Source organism: Leucopleurus acutus, assembly GCF_964270905.1.
Source record: "Leucopleurus acutus genome assembly, chromosome: 13".
NCBI classification, from domain to species: Eukaryota; Metazoa; Chordata; class Mammalia; order Artiodactyla; family Delphinidae; genus Leucopleurus; species Leucopleurus acutus.
The window spans coordinates 52175890-52195943 of record NC_139155.1 but is presented as its reverse complement, the minus strand read 5'-3'; the positions used below and the strand labels follow the sequence as shown (position 1 = coordinate 52195943).

Below are 20054 nucleotides of genomic sequence, written 5' to 3'. Positions count from 1 at the left end.
GCGCGGTGGGAGGCCTCGCGTGCGCGCACCGCGGGTGGGCGCCTCTCCGGCTAGCGGCAGACTCTTCCCTTTACCCGCTCGTCTCTTGGAGTAAAGCCACCTACGCCCCCAGCGGTGGTGGTTTGTCTTGAAAATCCGTCGCCACCGGTTCTTCTGTTGGTTGCAGGTACTGCTCTCTGCGACTTTCAGTTCAGATACCTCTAATCCTCGACAGGGGCCAATGTAAAGAAAAGGGTGGACGACTGACCCTTCTCTCTCCTTCCCGGCACTGCACTCCAGCGCCTCCCCAAAATGCAGGGCTTCAGCGTCTCCTTGCACACTTTCCTCCCTGGGCATCAGAGCACGGGAGTCGACAAGAAATTGTAGAAAGTTCCACCACGTTTAGTCATGGCGGGTGTTCAAAGCTTTGACTCTTAGAGACCTTTAAAGATAGAATCCAGGGTTCTCGCACTAGGATTCTTGGTTCTACCCTGCTTTTTGAACACGCCCTCTGTGCTACTCTTTCCTTACTTGCAGAACTGTGAGGATGGGCAAATGGGTGTTCTTGCCCTTGAGAATCTGAAGAGAGGTTCTCCACTTCCGGCCCTCCTTTTTTGAAGCCAAGTCCAGCCAAAATGTGCTCTAAGTTTGCGAAGCCTGATGTTTTTATGAGAATACATCTTCCACAAAACTTTATTGAGCTGCCTGTCAGTTTAGTTTGGGGAGGTTCTGTGGTTTAAAAACCAAAATGAGAAGTATTGGTGGGTGAAGCCATTGGTCACATCACCATACCTTGTGTTATGGCAAAAACCTGTCTTCCCCCCCGCCCATCCCCAGTGCCTGATACTTTCATTTGTCCCTTGTTCAACACAAGTTTAAACAAGTCCAGTTATACGGGGATTTTTTTTTTCCCAGTAGTAAGTACTAGAGTACTAAACAATCATCATCAACTGGTTGGTTGAATCGGAGGATGTGGAACTGGGGATGTGGAGGGGCGACTGTAAGTTATGCATGGATTTTCCACTGAGCAGAGTCTCTGTGCCCCTAACGCCAGAGTTGTTCAGGGGTCAGCAATATACTTTAATGGCATATACCAAACGGCTTAAATTGGGGAAAAACTCAGGAGTAGACTGCCAACCTGATTAAAGCTGGTTATCTACTGTTGATAGAATATCTGACCTATATTTGCCTTCACCTTCAGATTGTCAGACAATTGGTGGGATTTCTCTTTGTGTGTAAACCACTTTATCTGTAGTAACTCAAATTCTGGCATACACACATACACAAACGATATTTACAAGTTTCCATTTCCAAAAAATGGGCCTCTGCTTTTTTTTTTAAAGATGTTGGGGTAGGAGTTAATTAATTAATTATTTTTTGCTGTGTTGTGTCTTCGTTTCTGTGCGAGAGCTTTCTCTAGTTGTGGCAAGTGGGGGCCACTCTTCATCGTGGCGCGTGGGCCTCTATCACGGCCTCTCTTTTTGCGGAGCACAGGCCCCAGACGCGCAGCCTCAGTAGTTGTGGTTCACGGGCCCAGTTGCTCCGCGGCATGTGGGATCCTCCTAGACCAGGGCTCGAACCCGTGTCCCCTGCATTAGCAGGCAGATTCTCAACCACTGCGCCACCAGGGAAGCCCTTTTTTTTTTTTTTTTTAATATTTATTTATTTGGCTGCGTGTGGTCTTAGTTACAGCATGCAGGATCTTTTAGCTGCTGCATGCGAGATCTAGTTCCCTGACCAGGGATGGTACCTGGGCCCCCTGCATTGGGAGCGTGGAGTCTTAACCACTGGAGCACCAGGGAAGTCCCAGGGCCTCTCTGCTCCTGAGTAATCTATTCCACTATACTTGTATTGCCACAATCAGGAGCGTTGGAATCCTTACAAATGTCACACCATATGAAATCATATGTATTTATTTTTGATACATAAGGAATTCATATTTGATGTATAATTCCTGTCTGCAATTTGTTCTAGGTTTTCTTTTCTAAAACTAAATACAATCAGGTGTTTAAGCATGCTGTGAAAATATAAAATAGTTTGCTTTTACAATACTGTATTATACACTTCAGAGTTGGGTCATTTGATTTGTTGTCTACTAAAAAATAATCATGATCCAGTGAATAAATTATCTTGCTTGACTGAGCTTTCAAAGATCATATAAGCTCACAGCTAATTTATCCTAGTAAAAATAGAGGCTTCCATTCCCGAGAGCTCTTGAGAAAGTCCCCGGGGGGGAGAGCTGTGATTGGTTAATCTTTTGCCATGTGCACATGCTAAAAACAAATGCTGTGGCCTAAATGATGCATCTTGGTGCTGAACATTATGGTTCTGTAAATTTGTGAAGTTCTTTTTCAGAACCCTACACAAGAAACATAAGCCCCTACTTGTAAATTCTTTTGCCAAGCTTAAAATTGTGAATGTAATCTGGATTTGTTTAAAATGTTTGCTTTCCTTGCTCACTCCAAATTGCAGAACGTACTTTTTTGCGCATGCTTATCATTAACACATCTACTTCTAAAAACTACTGATGGAATGGTTGTATTGCCCCACATGTTGCATTCTCATTTCCTTGTTCCTTTTCTTTCTTATGACCAATCTAAATGCCTGTAATATAGAAAACCTCAGCTAACTCCAAGAAGACAGAGTAGTCTCACTTTCAGACTGACCCTCCTGCTAGCAGCAAATAAAGGCTTTTCCTTTGTTGCTCCATTCTTGATGACTTTATTTCAGGACTCTTGACAGTTTTATACTATGAGAGAGTAAAAATCCTAAAAAATTTTCAAGCTAGAAAATAAAAACAAAGAAAAATTATAGCAATTTGGTCCACATTGGATCACCAGGAGATTATTAGGAACTGTTCGGAAGACAGGGGGATAGATGTTGAGAAGGCAGCACACATGTCCATTACAGTCTTGCTACTCAAATTGAGATCCATGGAATAGGAGCATCTTCATCAACTGAAAGCTTGTTAGATGTGCAGAATTTCAGACCCCATACCAACGGAATCAGAATTTTCATTCTAATATTTCCTCCAGTTGAGTCCTATGCACATTAATGTTTGATGAGAATTGCCTCACAACATTAAAGAATTCTGATGACCAGGGATGAAGTCCAAGCTGGAGATACAAATTAAAGCCGTAGTTTTGGAGATCACCTACGCTAAAGGAGAAAGTATCCATTAGAGAAGCATAACATGATCTCTGGATCTCTGGGCACCGTGGGGAACCCTTCTGAGGTTTGTGACCAGAATTTAAAGTGAAAATAATCAGTTAAATTGTGTGATTTTTCTGGACTTCTCTGGAGGCGCAGTGGTTAAGAATCCGCCTGCCAATGCAGGGGACACGGGTTCGAGCCCTGGTCTGGGAAGGTCCCACATGCTGCGGAGCAACTAAGCCTGTGTGCCACAACTACTGAAGCCCGCGCGCCTAGAGCCCGTGCTCCACAACAAGAGAAGCCACCGCAATGAGAAGCCCGCGCACCACAACGAAGAGTAGCCCCCGCTCGCCACAACTAGAGAAAGCCCGCGCGCAGCAGCAGAGACCCAACGAAGCCAAAAATAAATAAAATTAAATTTTTAAAAAGTGGACATTAAAAAAAAAATTGTGTGATTTTTTTTTCAGGCACGTTAAGTAATGTTGAGGTTCCTGGTGTTGGAGCAGAGTTAGCATAATCCTCTGGACTTCTCCCAGAACTTCCTTTCATTGAGTAAATTTCGTGCTGCTGAATACACGGAGCCCTGCCATGCCCGCTAATGGGATTTAATCTCCTCAAATTTCCCTCTTACCGGAAGTTTCCCCCTAAAGCAAACCCCCTCAGCAGTTGCAAGGCACACCTCCAACCGCCAGGGGCCGCAGTGGCGCTTCTCACGGCCGGAAGGGAGAGCTCAAGGGTGGTCTCGGCGTTTCCGCCGTGCGTCCGCACCGGTACGCGCGCGCTTTACGTCGGAACCCTGGGAGTAAGTGTTTCCGGCCATTCATATTCGTAGCCGGTCGGCGCTCAGTTGTTGGGTTTTGTTCGCTATCCGACCGAAAGGGTGACGGCGCCGCTAGGATGAAGCTCGTGAGGTGAGGAAGTGACCAGGCGGGGTGAGGGACTGTGAGGGGACAGTCTGAACGGTGTGGGCCGGGAGCGGGAGGCTGGGCTGCCCCAGAGGCTGGAGGCGCGAAAGCCGCGTGTGCGCGCGGCCTGCTAACGGCCTCCGGCGCCCGCCGCTCCCGTCCCACCTTGGCCGCGCTGCCGCGGCCGCTCGGACCCGGGCTTCAGACTGGGTCGCGCGGGGATCCCCCGTATTTTCCAAGAAGTGGAGGTAAAGGCCGGGCCAGGTTTTCCCACCCAGAGTCTTCGAGGCCGTAGAGGTGCAGCGCCAGGCTTACAAGCTACTCCCGGTGACTTACCGACTTTCATTTTGAGTAGAACTTGTGCTCTAGTCTAGGTTGCGTTTCTGGCTCGTCTCAGCCTCAGGAGCCGGCAAATATAACTAGGTCCACGCTCCCTGAGAATGTGGGAGACATAAAAATACTACTGCGTAAGTAGTTTAAGTTAAATGCGTTTTTCGCGATGAAACTACCATCGCACTTAAAAGAGTACTTAGAAGCTGCAGGAGTTTATCTGGAAATAATGAAACCTAATTCCGAAATGTTTCAAATCAGGGATGGACTTTTGATTCCGTAAGTTTATCCTATCACTTCTTCCCCCCCCCTTGTTGTTACTTACTAGACTTAACGTTATTCAACCGACATTTCCCCTTAAAATAGGACTTTGCTTTAGGAAAAAAAAGTCTCCCAACGTGGGACAGAATCTATTTTCTGTATTTTTTGACTGATTACACAGATAATCGAGATTTCTTCTGGTTCATTTCTGTGTTTAAATTTGGCCGGTTAGCTGAGCCTACTGAAAACTTGTTTACTGATTGGAGTAATTCATTCTAAACTACTTGCAAATAGATCGGGTTTTGGTGTTTTTCCTTGAGGCTGAGAGCTTGCAGCATAGAAGCAGAGGTTTCTAATAACCCAGCGGGCAGTCACAAACTAGGATTGTCAGTGCTATTGGGCACCTGTTACACTGTGCTCTCATAATGTATCCTTTTTTTTTTCGACACAGAGTCCCTGCCTTGTTGGAGCTTTATGTTTTGTGGTGAAGGTAGACAAGTAGATAGTTTCTAGTATGTTTGAAATATCATATAAAATCCTTATTGTTATATTCAGGGTGGAGTTTGTAGAGAGGGCATTTAAGGTTAACTTTTTGTCCATTTTTTTCTTACAGTTTTATTGAGATGTAATTGGCGTACGACACTGTATAACTTTAAGGTATACAGCATAATTATTTGATTTACATCCATCACGAAGTGATTAACACAATAAGTTTAGTGAGCATCCATCGTCTCATATAGGTACAAAATTAAAGAAATAGACAAAAATTTTTTCTTGTGATGCGGACTCAAGATTTACTCTCTTAACTTTCATATATAACATACAGCAGTGTTAATTATATTTATTATGTTGTACATTACATCCCGAATACTTATTTATCTTATAACTGGAAGACTTTGTCCATTTTTATTTGAAGTATAACTTTGGGGGGAAACATCTCAGAATTTAAAGTTTATTTTTTCAATTTGTCAATACCTGCCAGTCTGAATCTGTAGTTTTATGTCATACTCTTTGGAATCAGTTTGTCTCATTTAAAGATAGTCTGTGTTGTGACGGAATTTTCCTATAAATTTTAATGGCTGTACTGAATCCTATTCTGTGTCTTACACTATAGAAATAAAATTTCTAATAACTGGAGAATGTATTTTACACCAGGAAAAATGGGTGTTTGTCTAACTGGTTTGCGGTTTTGGTTGACTTTGTTATTTCTTTATCTCAGTTGGTGACACTGTTATACTGTCTCCCTAACCAAAAACCTGGGAGACGTCTTTGACTTCTTCCTCTTGATAATCCTGATAATCTGATAAGTTGCTAGGTTTTGGCAAATTTACCTACCTAATATAAGTATCTTTCACTATCCCATTCTCTTTGATTTTTGAATTTAATAGTGTGAGTTTGGATAGCATTTCAGTGCTATACTGAAGGATACCATTTTATCTGAATATCTGAGTATTATCTGAATATCTTAAGTTACAGTATTATCTGAATATCTTAAGTTACTGTAATGGACATATGTGTGCTTATCTGAATATCTCTAAGTATCTTTCACTATCCCGTTCTCTTTGATTTTTGAAGTTAATAGTGTGAGTTCGGATACCATTTCAGTGCTATACTGAATGATACCATTTTATCTGAATATTTGAGTATTATCTGAATATCTTAAGTTACAGTAAGCAGAAAGAATTCAGGTAGTGAAGGATTCATCAGAAAATAATTTGAATTTGCTTGGTTCCTTGGCTCGGATAACTGTGTTTATTTCTCCTACCCTCAGTACACCTTCCTTGCCACTCCAGTCGACACCACTAAGCTGTTCAGGCTCCCTTTTCTTCCCACCCGTGTTCTTTAATCTCACTTCTTAAAGTAAATATCTTATACAGTGAAATTCAGTGTGCATTTCCCAATTTTGAAAAATGTATACACCTGTGAAACCCAAACTGCTGCCTGGATAGTGAACTTCTGGACTCTGTTCTGTTTCATTGACCTATTTGTAGTTCCTCTGTCTTGATTACTTTAATCTATCTATTGCTCTAGCCACCTAATTTGTCTTCCGATGTGGCACTCCACTCCATTGATGAAAAGCATTCAGTAGTTCTCCTAGGGGAATTCTTTAACAGAGCTTGGGCATTCCATGAAAGGAACCTCTTCCCTACTCATTTTCTTGGACTTAGTATTCTATCAGTAATACCTATAATTTCTGTGTACCTTGTGCTGTTTCTTACTATATCTTTGCTCTAGTCTCTCTTTGCTGCATATTTCCAACTTTTCAGACTTACTAGAAGTCCACTAAGATCTGACTCCTTCCTACCCATGCTACATTATATTCATGGTAAGAACCTGTGCATATCTCCGTTGTGATTTAAATTTACGTAATTACTTAAAAAAAAAATCTTTCATGTGTCTGTTCTTCCTTACAGAGTTTGAGCTCCTTGGGGGCCTAGTCTTACTCATTTTTAATCCTCATTACCAAGCACAGTGACTACCATATAATATATAATAATAAATACTATTTATCAAAGAAATATCCTTGGACTTGATAAAATGTATTTTGATTGTTTCAGAGGTTTTCTTACTTTCTGGTTTTCCTTTTATTTCCATATGGTAGACTGCTTGATTAATAAAGTATTTTATTTTTACTTGAATCCTGCCTGTTTCTAAAAATGATTTGAAAGAAGTTTTATAAAAGTAGAAGTTATTACTGGATGGGACAATTAAAGTAAAAACAAATTTTAAATTGATAATGGGAAGAAACCATTCGGTGAAAATTCTAGGCTAATATAGTTATATTAAATTTGAGCTAAGTTAAAGAATTCTTATCTGGTGAAATAAAGCATTACCAATTCATTAAGAGAGACTTTTTTTCTTGACAGCAAATATGGAAAGGGAAGGGATTCAACACACAGTTTTTTCTTTGTATGAGAACAAGTTTGGGACTTGCCTTATGCAAGACCAAGTAATTTCCCCTTTTTTGATGGCTGTCTATACCACTTCAAAAGTTGTATTTTAAGCCTGATTTCCCTTTAATCATTGAAACATTTTAGCCAACTTATTCAGTGCCTGTTACAATCCAGGATTAGATATAAAGTTCATGATTCTTAACCTCAAGGATAGACTAGTTGGGGAGAAAGTAGGTAATCTTACATTTAGTGTGATCGGGTATACAAAGTACATACTATAGACCAGAAATTTTGAATATGAGTTGTATATTAGATCATACTGTAGGATTATTGTTCATTTTTCTAGATGTGATTGTGGTGTTATGGTTATGTGGTAGAATGTCCTCATGAGAAAATGCATGCTGAAGTGACTGCAGTTTATTTTCAGATAATGTGGTGACAGTGTAAGTGGGGGGGGAGGGGCACACACAAATGGTAACATTTTCATAGTGTGTGAACCCTTCAGCTTCCTCTGCAATATTTCATAATAAAAAGTTGGAGAACAGAAGAATAGATGAAGTGGGGAATGGATGACTATTCAGTAAATGTTATTGAAGCACCTGGCTATCCAACTTGGGAAAATCATAAAGGCAGCTTCCTACCTCACATTGCACAGAAAAGAGATGAATTCTAGGTGGATTAAAACTCTAAATGTAACAGTAGAAGAAAATAAGAGACTTTTTATACTCTTGGGATGGGAATCATCTTTCTAAACAAATTACATACCCAAGAAGGATTCATAAATTTAACAACATAAAAATGAAAAAAAATTGTATGGCTAAAGAAAACCATGAACTTGAATTGCTGTGGCAAACTGATAGAAAATAAAAGAAGAATTCGACCTAGTTGGAGTTGTGAATAATGTGAATAGGAAAATAACAGAAGAAATACAGATTTCCTGTATTCATGAAGAATTATTCAACAAGTGATAGGGAAAAGCAAATTGCCTTTTTTCCCCTATCAAATTGACCAAAACAAGATTGGTGACGGTTAGTGTTGGTGAGGATTTGCATAAATGAATTTGGTGGGGGTTTGCATAAATGTCTCTAAATGCTAAATGAGAACTAAAAGTTACAGAAGCCATTATAGTATGGCCCAGTTTCTGTAAAAGTAAATTTTATGTAAATGCTTATGTTTGCATATAAAATGGTCTAGAATATCCCCACATGCCTGGAGGAGGGTTAGAAAAGGAGACTTTTACCTTATTTATACACATACAATAAGAGTATAATCTTTTAATACCAATTATAATGTATCATTTTTTTCAGTTTCATTGAGATATAATTGACATACAACACTGTAAGTTTAAGGTGTACAGGATAATGACTTACATAAGCTGTGAAATGATTACCACAGTAAGTTTGTTAACATGCATCATCTCATATGTATACAAAAGAAAAGAAAAAAATGGCTTTTTTCTCATGAGAACTTTAAGGATCTAGTCTCTTAGCAGTTTTCAAATATACCATACAGCAGTATTAACTATAGCCATCATGTTGTACATTACATCTCCAATACTTACTATCTTATAATTGGAAGTTTGTGTTTTTTGAGCACTTTTATCTATGTAATTTCTTAATTTCAGTTTTGTGGCTTATAGTGACTTCAGGATCTATATGCATGGATCAGAGGTTAAGCTGTATAATGGCTTAGAGAATCAGAAATGTCCAAGTGACAATTTCTGTTACTGTGCTCTTTCATAAATGTTAAGGGTATCATTCAGGGAAAGCTGAAATTGTTATGCAAGCTATTAACAGGAATTGGTGCAGATAGCATCCATAGTAGGTTTTCAGCATCTAGAAATTTCACCCTTTGGCTTAATAATAATAATAAACATGTTTTTGAAGTGTTAAAAGTGAAAATTTATCATTTTATTCCTATTGTCTTTATAGATTTTTGATGAAATTGAGTCACGAAACTGTAACCATTGAATTAAAGAATGGAACACAGGTCCATGGAACAATCACAGGTATGGAGGTTGGACTGCGTTTATAACACTTTTTATTTCCTATCTCTTTCACCTACAGGCCAGAATTCTTTGGTTAATGAATGTTTTATATAGTACAAATCTCATTCCTTTTGTCTGGATTATTTCACTGACCTTCTTATTTAAGCCTCACCTTAAGTTCTTATGCTAAGACCAGACTGGATTCCCCAGGTTATCCTATGTGTGACCACTGTTTTCCTGCTTTATGCCTTTTCTACTTTTGCCTGTACGTGTCCCCTGGAATGTTGCATCTTACAAAACACATATTACTTGTATCAGAATTTTGTGTCCCCTGTTAGATTGTAAAGTCCTTGAAGATAGAGGATGGAGTTTCCATGTCTGATTATCCTGGGTAAAAAATATGTGGGAAAAGGGAAGGGGGTGTTGAGGAACCATAATTTTGTCTAAGCATAACATATTAGAGTATTATATTTGTCTTTTTTCTTAGGTGTCTAACTCTTTAATGATGTTGTATGTATGATATGTAGTTTTATATTTAAAGCCACTGTGATTCTTCACTAATAGTAGCTGCTGCCCCCCAAAAGGGCAAATTTTTAAAAGAATTGATGAAAGAAAATGCTATCTTAGCATATGGTACCATTCTACTCTCTGAAATATTTAAATTGTAAATTTATAAATAATTTTTTAACATGTAGATCCAGCATCTGAGTAAACAAGAGAAATATATAGTATTAAACTGATAATATTTGTGAGTCCACCAAAACTTTGCAACACCAATTGCTATGAAAGGAAATCTGTATAGTTTAAGGTTTTGATACAGTCTGATCGTATCTGAGGAAATGTAATTTCTGTCCTGTTAAAATTCCGTGATTTTAAACAGTGATTTAGTCTGCTCTTTTCTGAGCTCTGTGTTGCATGTTGTAGAGGAAGCAGAGTGTTCTTTTTTTTTTTTTTTTTTTTTGCCGTACGCGGGCCTCTCACTGTTGTGGCCTCTCCCGTTGCGGAGCATGGGCTCCGGACACACAGGCTTAGCGGCCATGGCTCACGGGCCTAGCTGCTCCACGGCATGTGGGATCTTCCCGGACCGGGGCACGAACCTGTGTCCCCTGCATTGGCAGGCAGACTCTGAACCACTGCGCCACCAGGGAAGCCCTCTTCCTGCTTTTTAGGAATTCAAAATCTAGTGATGGAAGATACTCACAAAAGTAATATAATGTAAGGTTTGCCTCACATACAGTAGGCACTTAATAAATGATGTCCCAGGAGGAAAATTTAGTAAATTGGGGGAGCAAAATCTAGTAAAAATCCAATTCCCTCCCCCAGTGACAACCACTGTTTCAAGTTTCTTATATCCTGAATATATAGTTTAGTCCTCACAATAGGGATAATCATACTATCTACCATAAGGACATTGAGGATTAAACTGAAATGCCTTAGCATGCAGTTCCTGGAACATAGAAAGAGATCATAAATCTTTTGGTTTTTTTCCCCCTCTCCCTCGTTGTATCAAGTTCCCCAACAAGATGGAATGTATCAAAAGTCTATTAATTTTGGGAAAGAAGAGTACAGAAGATTAGTAAACAACAAGCTAAGGAAAAATCTAGTGAAGGAAAGATTTCTGATTTATACAGACATAATTACCAGTTGTAGAACAGATAATACTCTTCTATAACATGGTACTAACAGTGGCTTGATAGATTAATTGGTTGCCTTCCTTATTATGCTAATAACTGTCCTCTTTTTTCCCTCCAGGTGTAGATGTCAGCATGAATACACATCTTAAAGCTGTGAAAATGACCCTGAAGAACAGAGAACCTGTACAGCTGGAAACACTGAGTATTCGAGGAAATAACATTCGATATTTTATTCTGCCAGACAGCTTACCTCTGGATACACTTCTCGTGGATGTTGAACCAAAGGTGAAGTCTAAGAAAAGGGAAGCTGGTAAGTTTGAAGGATTATAAACATTTTTTTGTCTGGCGTATTTATGCCCTAATCCGCTATTCAAAATATGTTTATATTTGCAAACAACACGGGTTGGTTGGTTTGTTTTAATTGCCTCTACTTGCCATGAGTACATATAGTGTTTCTTACAGTTCCTGGTATTGCTATTCAAAAGACTGATGTTCTTACTTCCTGTCCCTTTGTGCATGGCCTGGTCCCCTAATCCCTGCACACTTTGGAAAATTCGGAGATTGAGTCTTATTTTTTTAAATAAATTTATTTATTTATATTTATTTATTTATTTTTGGCTGCACTGGGTCTTTGTTGCTGCGTGCGGGCTTTCTCTAGTTGCTGTGAGCGGGAGCTACTCTTCATTGTGGTGTGCGGGCTTCTCATTGCAGTGTTTTCTCTCGTTGTGGAGCACGGCCTCTAGGCGTGCAGGCTTCAGTAGTTGTAGCATGCGGGCTCAGTAGTTGTGGCTCATGGGCTCTAGAGCACAGGCTCAGTAGTTGTGGCGCACAGGCTTAGTTGCTCCGAGGGCTGTGGGATCTTCCTGGACCAGGGATCGAACCCGTGTTTCCTGCATTGGCAGGTGGGTTCTTAACCACTGCGCCACTAGCGAAGCCCAGAGATTGACTCATTATTCCTGATATTCTGAAATTTTTTAATGACTTAGCATTTTGTCCACTGTTGTTCTGGGTACTTGGTGGACCCTTTCAGTATGGATATTCTTGCCATTTAGAGCTAAGAAATTTACTTGTGTAATGATAAATTTCTTCTGTTTTGCTTGTTCTGTTCTTTCTTCCAGGAATTCTTAATAATTGGATCTTCTGACTGATTCCTTCTGAGTCTTTTCTTTTATTTTTCCTCTCTCTTTGTCTTTTATTCTGTACTTGGTGTTGTTTTCTCTGGTTTCTCTTTTTATTTGATCTCTTAGTTTGGTCTTTATGTTGAAGGTTTTACTATAGTATCTTGCATTTTGGCCATCTGTTTAAGAAGGACTCTGAAAAGAGAACTTCTGGGAATGGAGACTGGACTCCTTAGAGGGTGGGTTCAAAGTAAGTTGGCTTCCCCACTGAGGAGACCTAAAATTTCAGGATCTGGAAGTCTTTTCTGGAGCTGGTTTTCTCAGAAAAAGATTCTAGTCACCTACTGTGGGAGATATATTTCTGGCAGCCAGCATTATAGGAGAAGGGCAGGAGAAAGGGGCTGATATTAAACAATGATTTTGAGGCTTTTCCTTCCACTCACACTAAGAAATATATTGTACTTTGCATCATGGCCTATTCATACATATAAATGAAACAAAAGCTTCAGGAAGAATTTAGTCTTAATACATGCAGATGCCCTTAAGCTTCCTATCATATTCTCTTTCAGTTAAAAAAAAAAAATTCAGGTTGTAACACATAGCTTGAAAAACACTGACTTGGTCCCCCTGTTCCTTCCCTCCAGCTCTGTGACTTTTGCTGCCATCCACTTTGCAGGTGTTTTCAAATCCGAAGCCTTTCTGCCTCAAGGTCTTTGGGTTAATTTTATCTTTTCTCTCCTACCTACCTGTCAGGGAAATAATCATTAGCTTTGCAAGGTGGGGAAGAGGACTAGCCAATCTACTGCTCTGCATAAGGATTGTCAACTTCCCCCCCCGCCCCCCCCCCCCGTGTTTTCTGCCCCCTGCCTCATCATCTTACCCCTGGCTTCCAAGGTCCTAGGTCTTTTAGAAGTTATTCTTCCTTTACTAAACATTTGTAGTTTTCAGTCTATTTTCTGACTTAAAAAATTGTTGAAATCTTTCAACCACTGTGTTTTTTCAGCATTTGTTTTTTCCCCCTTATGGATATTTGCCATTTTTATTCCTTTTCTATCATGAATAGTACTTCAGAGGGAATTGGAGATAAGTGTGGTTAATCTGCCTTGTTTTAAGAGAAGTGCTAGACTTACTCTGTTGCTTTGAATGGTAAGACTAGGAACAATTGGTAGAAATGTCAAGATTTTTAAAATACTCATAGATGTCTGAAAATGAAAAGTTCACAGCTAGGATGACCAGGTAACAAGGATATTGTTACTGGATTAAAGTACTAGGTTATGATTGGATCAGATGACTTAAGATTCTGAAAAGTCATGAAGTTGTTACTTGATGTAATATATTTTAAGTTTTCTTGGCATGAATTAACTAACTTGGATTCTATACAGTAACAGAAACATCTGGTGCATAGTGTTTGTGTTCTGTTCCGTTAGTATTATATCTTTTTCATCTTGTGTGAGGTTCAAATCATTTGTATTTTATTTTGTGGTGAATTTGAGGCACGATACAAAGAAAAAATATTTTAAAACTTGATGAATTTCTCAGTAAATAAAGTCAAATGAAACAAATATTTAGGTATTAGTAGGCCATCAATTCTTGGTTCTGTATGATAAACTGTCAGGAAAGGGTGACTGAGGTTACATTTGAGAGAAGCTGAATTAAACTTTTCTTTACTGTAGGTGCTGTTTGTGGTGGCCAGGTAACATCAGCACAGAAGAGAATTTCCTTTACTTTGTTTCTCTCTTCCCTCAGTTGCAGGAAGAGGCCGAGGCCGAGGAAGAGGAAGAGGACGTGGCCGAGGAAGAGGAAGAGGGGGTCCTAGGCGATAATATCTCTCAAGACTACTATTTCAAAGTAGTAGGTATTATGGGATATTTTCTGTACAGGTTTTGTTGTTTATGGCAGGCAAGGAAGAGGAAGAGGACATGGCCAGGGCAGAGGAAGAGGGGGTCCTAAGCGATATTGTCTCTCAAGATTACTGTTTCAAAGTGATAGGTACTATGGGATATTTTTTGTACAGGTTTTGTTTGTTTATAACAGACGAAGAGGAAGACGTGGCAGAGGAAGACTACGTGGCTAAGTTAGAAGATGGTGCCTAAGCAAATTGTGTCTCTCAAGATTATGATTTTAAAGTGATCGATGCCCCGGGTGCTTTTTGTACAGGCTTTGTTTGTTTGTGGCAGTTTTTAATAAACATAAATGTAGGACAGAGTTGTCTATTGACTATATCATATTAAGTTTTAATAGTTCATATATATATTCATGATACAAACACAATAAGAGCTAAGCGTTACTACTAGGCAGTCTCAGAATAATTCCAATCTTAGATCAGGCTTTTAATTTTTGAACTAAAATATTTCTTTTATGAATATTTGTAGAATATACACCTTTTTATTTCACATGCACTGACGATGCGTTTTTTTTTTTTAACATCTTTATTGGAATATAATTGCTTTACAATGGTGTGTTAGTTTCTGCTTTATAACAAAGTGTATCAGTTATACATATACATACGTTCCAATATCTCTTCCCTCTTGCGTGTCCCTCCCTCCCACTCTGCGTTTTATTGTTTTACCTTGACTCCATTCTGTGGAACCTTCCTACAAGTGAAATAAGTTCTTTTTGGTACCTCAGAAACTAAAGACCTATGGAATTAGGTCTAAAATTGATTCTCCTTTCCTGAGTTTTATTCCATGGAGACTTAGGTTCTTAGTAAAAGGTGATGATCATCTTCTAAATGAAGAAGTCATTGCTTTTGTTGTCATTGTTAATGGTTTTTTGGTTTTATTTTACTTTTTTTTGGGCCACACTGCAGGGCAGGTGGGATCCTAGTTCCCTCACTAGGGATTAAACCCATGCCCCCTGCATTTGAATTGAGGCATCTTAACCACTGGACCACCAGGGAAGTCCCTGTTTTACTTTTTTAATAGGTTCTTAATAGAATATAGTTTTTTTGGGGGGGGGGTTAATTTTATTTTTGGCTGCATTGGGTCTTCGTTGCTGCACGCAGGCTTTCTCTAGTTGTGGCGAGTGGGGGCTACTCTTCATGTGGTGCATGGACTTATCGTTGCAGTGGCTCCTCTTGTTGCAGAGCACGGGCTCTAGGGTGCGTGGGCTTCAGTAGTTGTGGCTCGTGGGCTCCAGAGCGCAGGCTCAGTAGTTGTAGCGCACGGGCTTAGTTGCTCCGCGGCATGTGGGATCTTCCTGGACCAGGGCTCAAACCTGTGCCACCTGCATTGGCAGGCGGATTCTTAACCAAATACTTTTTACAAGTAGTCCTTTAAGAACAAAAGGAAGAAGACCTACTTCTTTGCCAAAAACTGGATTCTTTCTGATCATTAATAAGGATTTTTTTAAAATTGTTTTAATTGGTTAGATTTAGAGAAAAATACTTCTCAGTATATAGTTTCTTACAAAGCTTACTATTGTTTATATACTAAGGAAGCTAACCTAACTGAGGATTGAACTAGATCTGTGTTTTCATTTAATCATGTATGGGGGTTTGTTTGTTTAATGAGAAGGGAATGTTCTGCAAAGACTGTTTTCAAAAAAGGAAGTTTAGGCCTTGTAGGGAAGTTAATGTAATTGAGATGGCAAGAGCATTTGTGTGTGGTATGTGTATATGTGTATCTCATTCTTTTCCATCCTTTGTTGGTGCTCCTATTAATTGAATGCAAGCAGAAGGCAAGGGAACACAGTGATGCATCAAGGTGGAGAGATTTGAAGGGGACAAACAGAAAAGCACAAGTAGTGAGTAAACAAATGTAAGTTGACTCCTGCCCTCCTGGAGCTTATAGGCTAAAAGGGAAACAGTTAGATATACATTGATGCGTAATTGCAAATTGTGAATACTCTGATAAGGAATACTTTGTATTATCTTGTCTGTTTTAAAAGCAGTGGAGGCTCATGTTGATTTTAAGTCGAATGCCAATAACAAAGGATTTTTAAGCGTGCCTCGGGGTCTTAGTTCTCAGACAACGGGTGGAACCTGTGCCCTCTGCAGTGGGGGGCTCAGAGTCCTAACCACTGGACCGCCAGGGGAGTCCCCTGACTGTGTCTTACTTTGTGAATTTTAACGTCTAGAAGTTTGTAGTGTGAAACCTGTCTAGTAACACTGTTTAAATGTAAGGCTAAACCCTAGTGGGTACTAGATTGAGTTTGTCAGCTTTAATAATAGGCAGTTATTTTATCAGCAAAAGTGAATTTATTTGAGAATAGCCAGAAGAATTGCAATTTGGCATATACAAACTATGACAGGCCATAGGCAAATCCAGAGAACCAGGAAGGGGAGCTTGCTTTGCGTGTGGGTGGGGACCTTGGGAGGGGCAATAATAAGCAGAGTCCTTTGCAGGAAGAGGCTTCTCATTGGTTGGGTGACTACAGTTTCTGATTGGCTGGGCTGCCCTTGGGAAAAGAGATGTTTTCTTCTTGCTGGATAGCAAAGTAGGCATCGCCTTCATGTCCAGATGTAGGGCCACGTCTCTTCCTGTTTGAAGTAATTGGGTTTGCAGTGAAGCTGGCCAGTTGGACAGCAGAACTTTCCTTATTGTCTTGTTCCCTCTGGTTTTGCAGGGGAGGCTTCACCAGGTGTGTGTTTTTATAAGAAGCAGTAGTAATGCCTTCTGTTTTTATGTTTTTTGGGTTGTTTTTGTTTTTGTTTCTGGCTGTGCCACTCAGCTTGTGGGATCTTAGTTCCCCAACCCTGGGATCGAACCCAGGCCCTCAGCAGTGAAAGCACGAAGTCCTAACCACTGGGCCGCCAGGGAATTCCCAGTCTGATATCTTTTAAAGCTTAAGATTTTATTTGTGAAATTTGTTTAAAGGAATTTATTGTGAGTTTAAACAGAAAACTGTAAGTGAAATAATAGAGAAATTGTATTTCACAACATGTTTTAATCTACTATAAGTAGGTTGGTTAAGCAAGGATGGCTTAGTATTTTGAAATGTATTATGTTCAGCAGTCAAAATACACACAATCTTCTATAATAGATATCAGAATAACATTTAATAACACAACACTCATTCCTGAAAACCTAAAATGGACTTTCCTCATCATGTTAAGGAAGAATTTTCTATCTTAAACCAACAGCAGACATTTCTAGAGACATTCCAATTAAAACAACAAAAGAATATATCTGATATTGGTCTTTATTTAATGTGAAAATTCTTGTGAATCCACAAAATAAGAGGTATACTTTTGAGAAGGAAGAGAAATTTTGCAGTATTACTGTTTTCTCTGCAGGAACATGGTAGTATTCCATTTATCTGAACCAGTTTTAAAGTTCTGTGTATTTCCTATATTTTGAGTAAGGTCAGTATATAATATGAGATTCAGTTTACAAAAGAATAATAGCAAAAGCACTAGATGTCAAATGCAGTAGATTCTTGTTATTGATGATAGTTAGGTTCTATAAAGTTGCTGTGAACCCTGAATTAGTGAATAGTGAACCATTGCTCCTAGGAGGAACACAGGTTCTCTGTGTATGAGTCTCTGGTCATGGCATTTTCATCAGCTCATCAATGCATAACCTCGTTTTATGTGTGTTTTCTGTTTAAAAACACCTTATTTAGTACCTATTGTTTCATTTACATTGAATTCACAATCAACAGCACTGTAATGTATGCCTGAACAGAGTTTTTCTAAGACATGTATTTTTTCCAAATGCCACATCACAGCCTTCTTGCTTTATGGATACTAGATAGCACTATGCTTGGGGGCCATTTTAAACAACAAACTCACCACCCAAAAGCACAAAAGTACCAAAAAACTGTGGCACTAAATTGACCATGAAGGATGTTTGTCTACCGTATGAGACCTGAAACAAAAGGCACTGTCGCTTTATTCAGCCTCAGCCTGGAACAACCAGGTGGCACATCAGGTAACATTTTTTTGCTGCTCTAAAGCACGCATGGTCCATGCATGACCATGGAAGCACCAATAGTACTGATTTTGGAGTTACAAATAAATTTTAGCAAGGAAATGACTTCCCCAGTACAGAATGATTAATGATGATTGACCATACTTAACATATTTTGGTAAGATTATTCCGAAGTATTTTGTGTATTTTGTTACTATAGTGAGGGATATCTTATCCCACTATTTGAATTCTAACAATTTCACCTATTCTAAGATGGATTTTTAAAATATATTTTAATATCTCTGAAATTGAGATGCATCTTAAATGGTATAAATTTAGATTTGGTATCAAACTTAAATCATCAAGCTTTTTTCTTTGTTAGTAGTACATACAATAACAAGTGCATCCAAAAATTGATGTCTTAGATTTGGTGAACTACAGAAATTATGGTGATTCATATGGCTCTCAAGTAGAGCCATACTCTGCTTTGTCTTTAAAGGATAATATGCATTGTGAATCTGCAAGGAGAGTAAAGATTTTCCATGTTTCCTAGAACTTTGTAATTTTCTCCTCTTTGAGTGCTTCTGGAACAGTGGCAAAAATCAGTTCTAGCTTTTTAAAAATTCCTGAGCCATAAAATAAAAAATAGTACCATATTCCAGTGTGGGAAGACTGACCAGTGTAAAGATAGACATTCTCTCCAATTTATAGGTTTAGTGCAATTATCTTGGTGAATTTTTAAGTAACTTCTTTACTGGCAGTATGTCAACTAATATGTACTTAATGCTTATTCTGTGCCCAGTTTTTCTGATTAATTTATAGATTTAATGAAATTGCCAAAAGGATTTTTTTAATGGACAATAACTGTTCCTCCCATTTGACAAATATTTGGGTACTAACTCTGCCAGGTTCTGTGCTAATAAGCCCTTTACATGTTATTTCTTTTTTTTTAATAATTTACCTTTTAAAAAAATTTATTTATTTTTTAATTTTTTGGCTGCATCAGGTCTTAGTTGCAGTACATGGGATTTTCATTGAGGCATGCGGGATCTTTTGTTGCGGCGCGTGGGCTCTTTGTTGCGGTGCTCGGACTTCTCTCTAGTTGTGGCGCGCAGGCTCCAGGGCACGTGGGCTCTGTAGTTTGTGGCATGCAAGCTCTCTAGTTGAAGCTGTGCGAGCTCAGTAGTTGCAGTGCACAGGCTTAGCTGCCCTGTGGTATGTGGGAACCCAGGGATTGAACCCACGTCCCCTGCATTGGAAGGTGGATTCTTTACCACTGGACCACCAGGGAAGTCCCCTACATGTTATTTCTTTTAACCCTCCGAACAGCTCTGTAGCAGAAAGAAAACTTGTGCCCAGAGAGGTTAGATAACTGCCTAAAGTCCCAGTTAGTAAGCAGCAGAGCTAGAATTTAGATGCAAGTCTCTAAGAACCCTGTGTTTTTAACTGGTAAATTGGTTCCAATGTTCATCCTGAAGAAGGAATAGGCTGTAGGAGATTCATTATCTTTCTAGAAAGGAATTAGAAAGGTGTGGGAGAACTTAACCTTACTAGATACCAAACATTGTAAAATATTAAAACCAAAGGAAATTATCTTGATACTCATGCAGTTTTCAGCCAGATTTCATTTTTGGTTTATCAAGTAATTTTGTTTTTGTTTTTTTTTTTGCGGTACGCGGACCTCTCACTGTTGTGGCCTCTCCCGTTGCGGAGCACAGGCTCCGGACGCGCAGGCTCAGCGGCCATGGCTCACGGGCCCAGCCGCTCTGCGGCATGTGGGATCTTCCCGGACCGGGGCTCGAACCCCTGTCCCCTGCATCGGCAGGCGGACTCTCAACCACTGCGCCACCAGGGAAGCCCTCAAGTAATTTTTTAATAGTGCTTATTGCTATGAAGGTAGAAGACCATTTGGAGTAGGTTAATAGGAATCTAAATTGAAAA

The 20054-nt window shown here is 39.4% G+C and overlaps 1 protein-coding gene across 4 annotated transcripts; it reads left to right on the top strand.

Annotated features, from left to right (window-relative positions):
• The first annotated feature begins 91 nt into the window (after positions 1 to 91).
• Positions 92 to 14464, top strand: SNRPD1 (small nuclear ribonucleoprotein D1 polypeptide). Of its 4 annotated transcripts, none has more exons than XM_082852986.1 (5): positions 92 to 166; positions 9454 to 9530; positions 11262 to 11453; positions 14008 to 14112; positions 14276 to 14464. In XM_082852986.1, exons 2-4 carry the CDS (start codon positions 9461 to 9463, stop codon positions 14082 to 14084), a joined length of 339 nt encoding a protein of 112 aa, XP_082709112.1. In that variant the 5' UTR covers positions 92 to 166; positions 9454 to 9460; the 3' UTR covers positions 14085 to 14112; positions 14276 to 14464. The 4 variants fall into 4 exon arrangements, with proteins under 4 accessions (XP_082709112.1, XP_082709110.1, XP_082709109.1 ...); XM_082852984.1 differs by lacking the exon at positions 92 to 166 and adding an exon at positions 3927 to 4043 and having other exon boundaries at positions 14296 to 14464; XM_082852983.1 differs by lacking the exon at positions 92 to 166 and adding an exon at positions 3927 to 4043.
• Positions 14465 to 20054: the final 5590 nt, after the last annotated feature.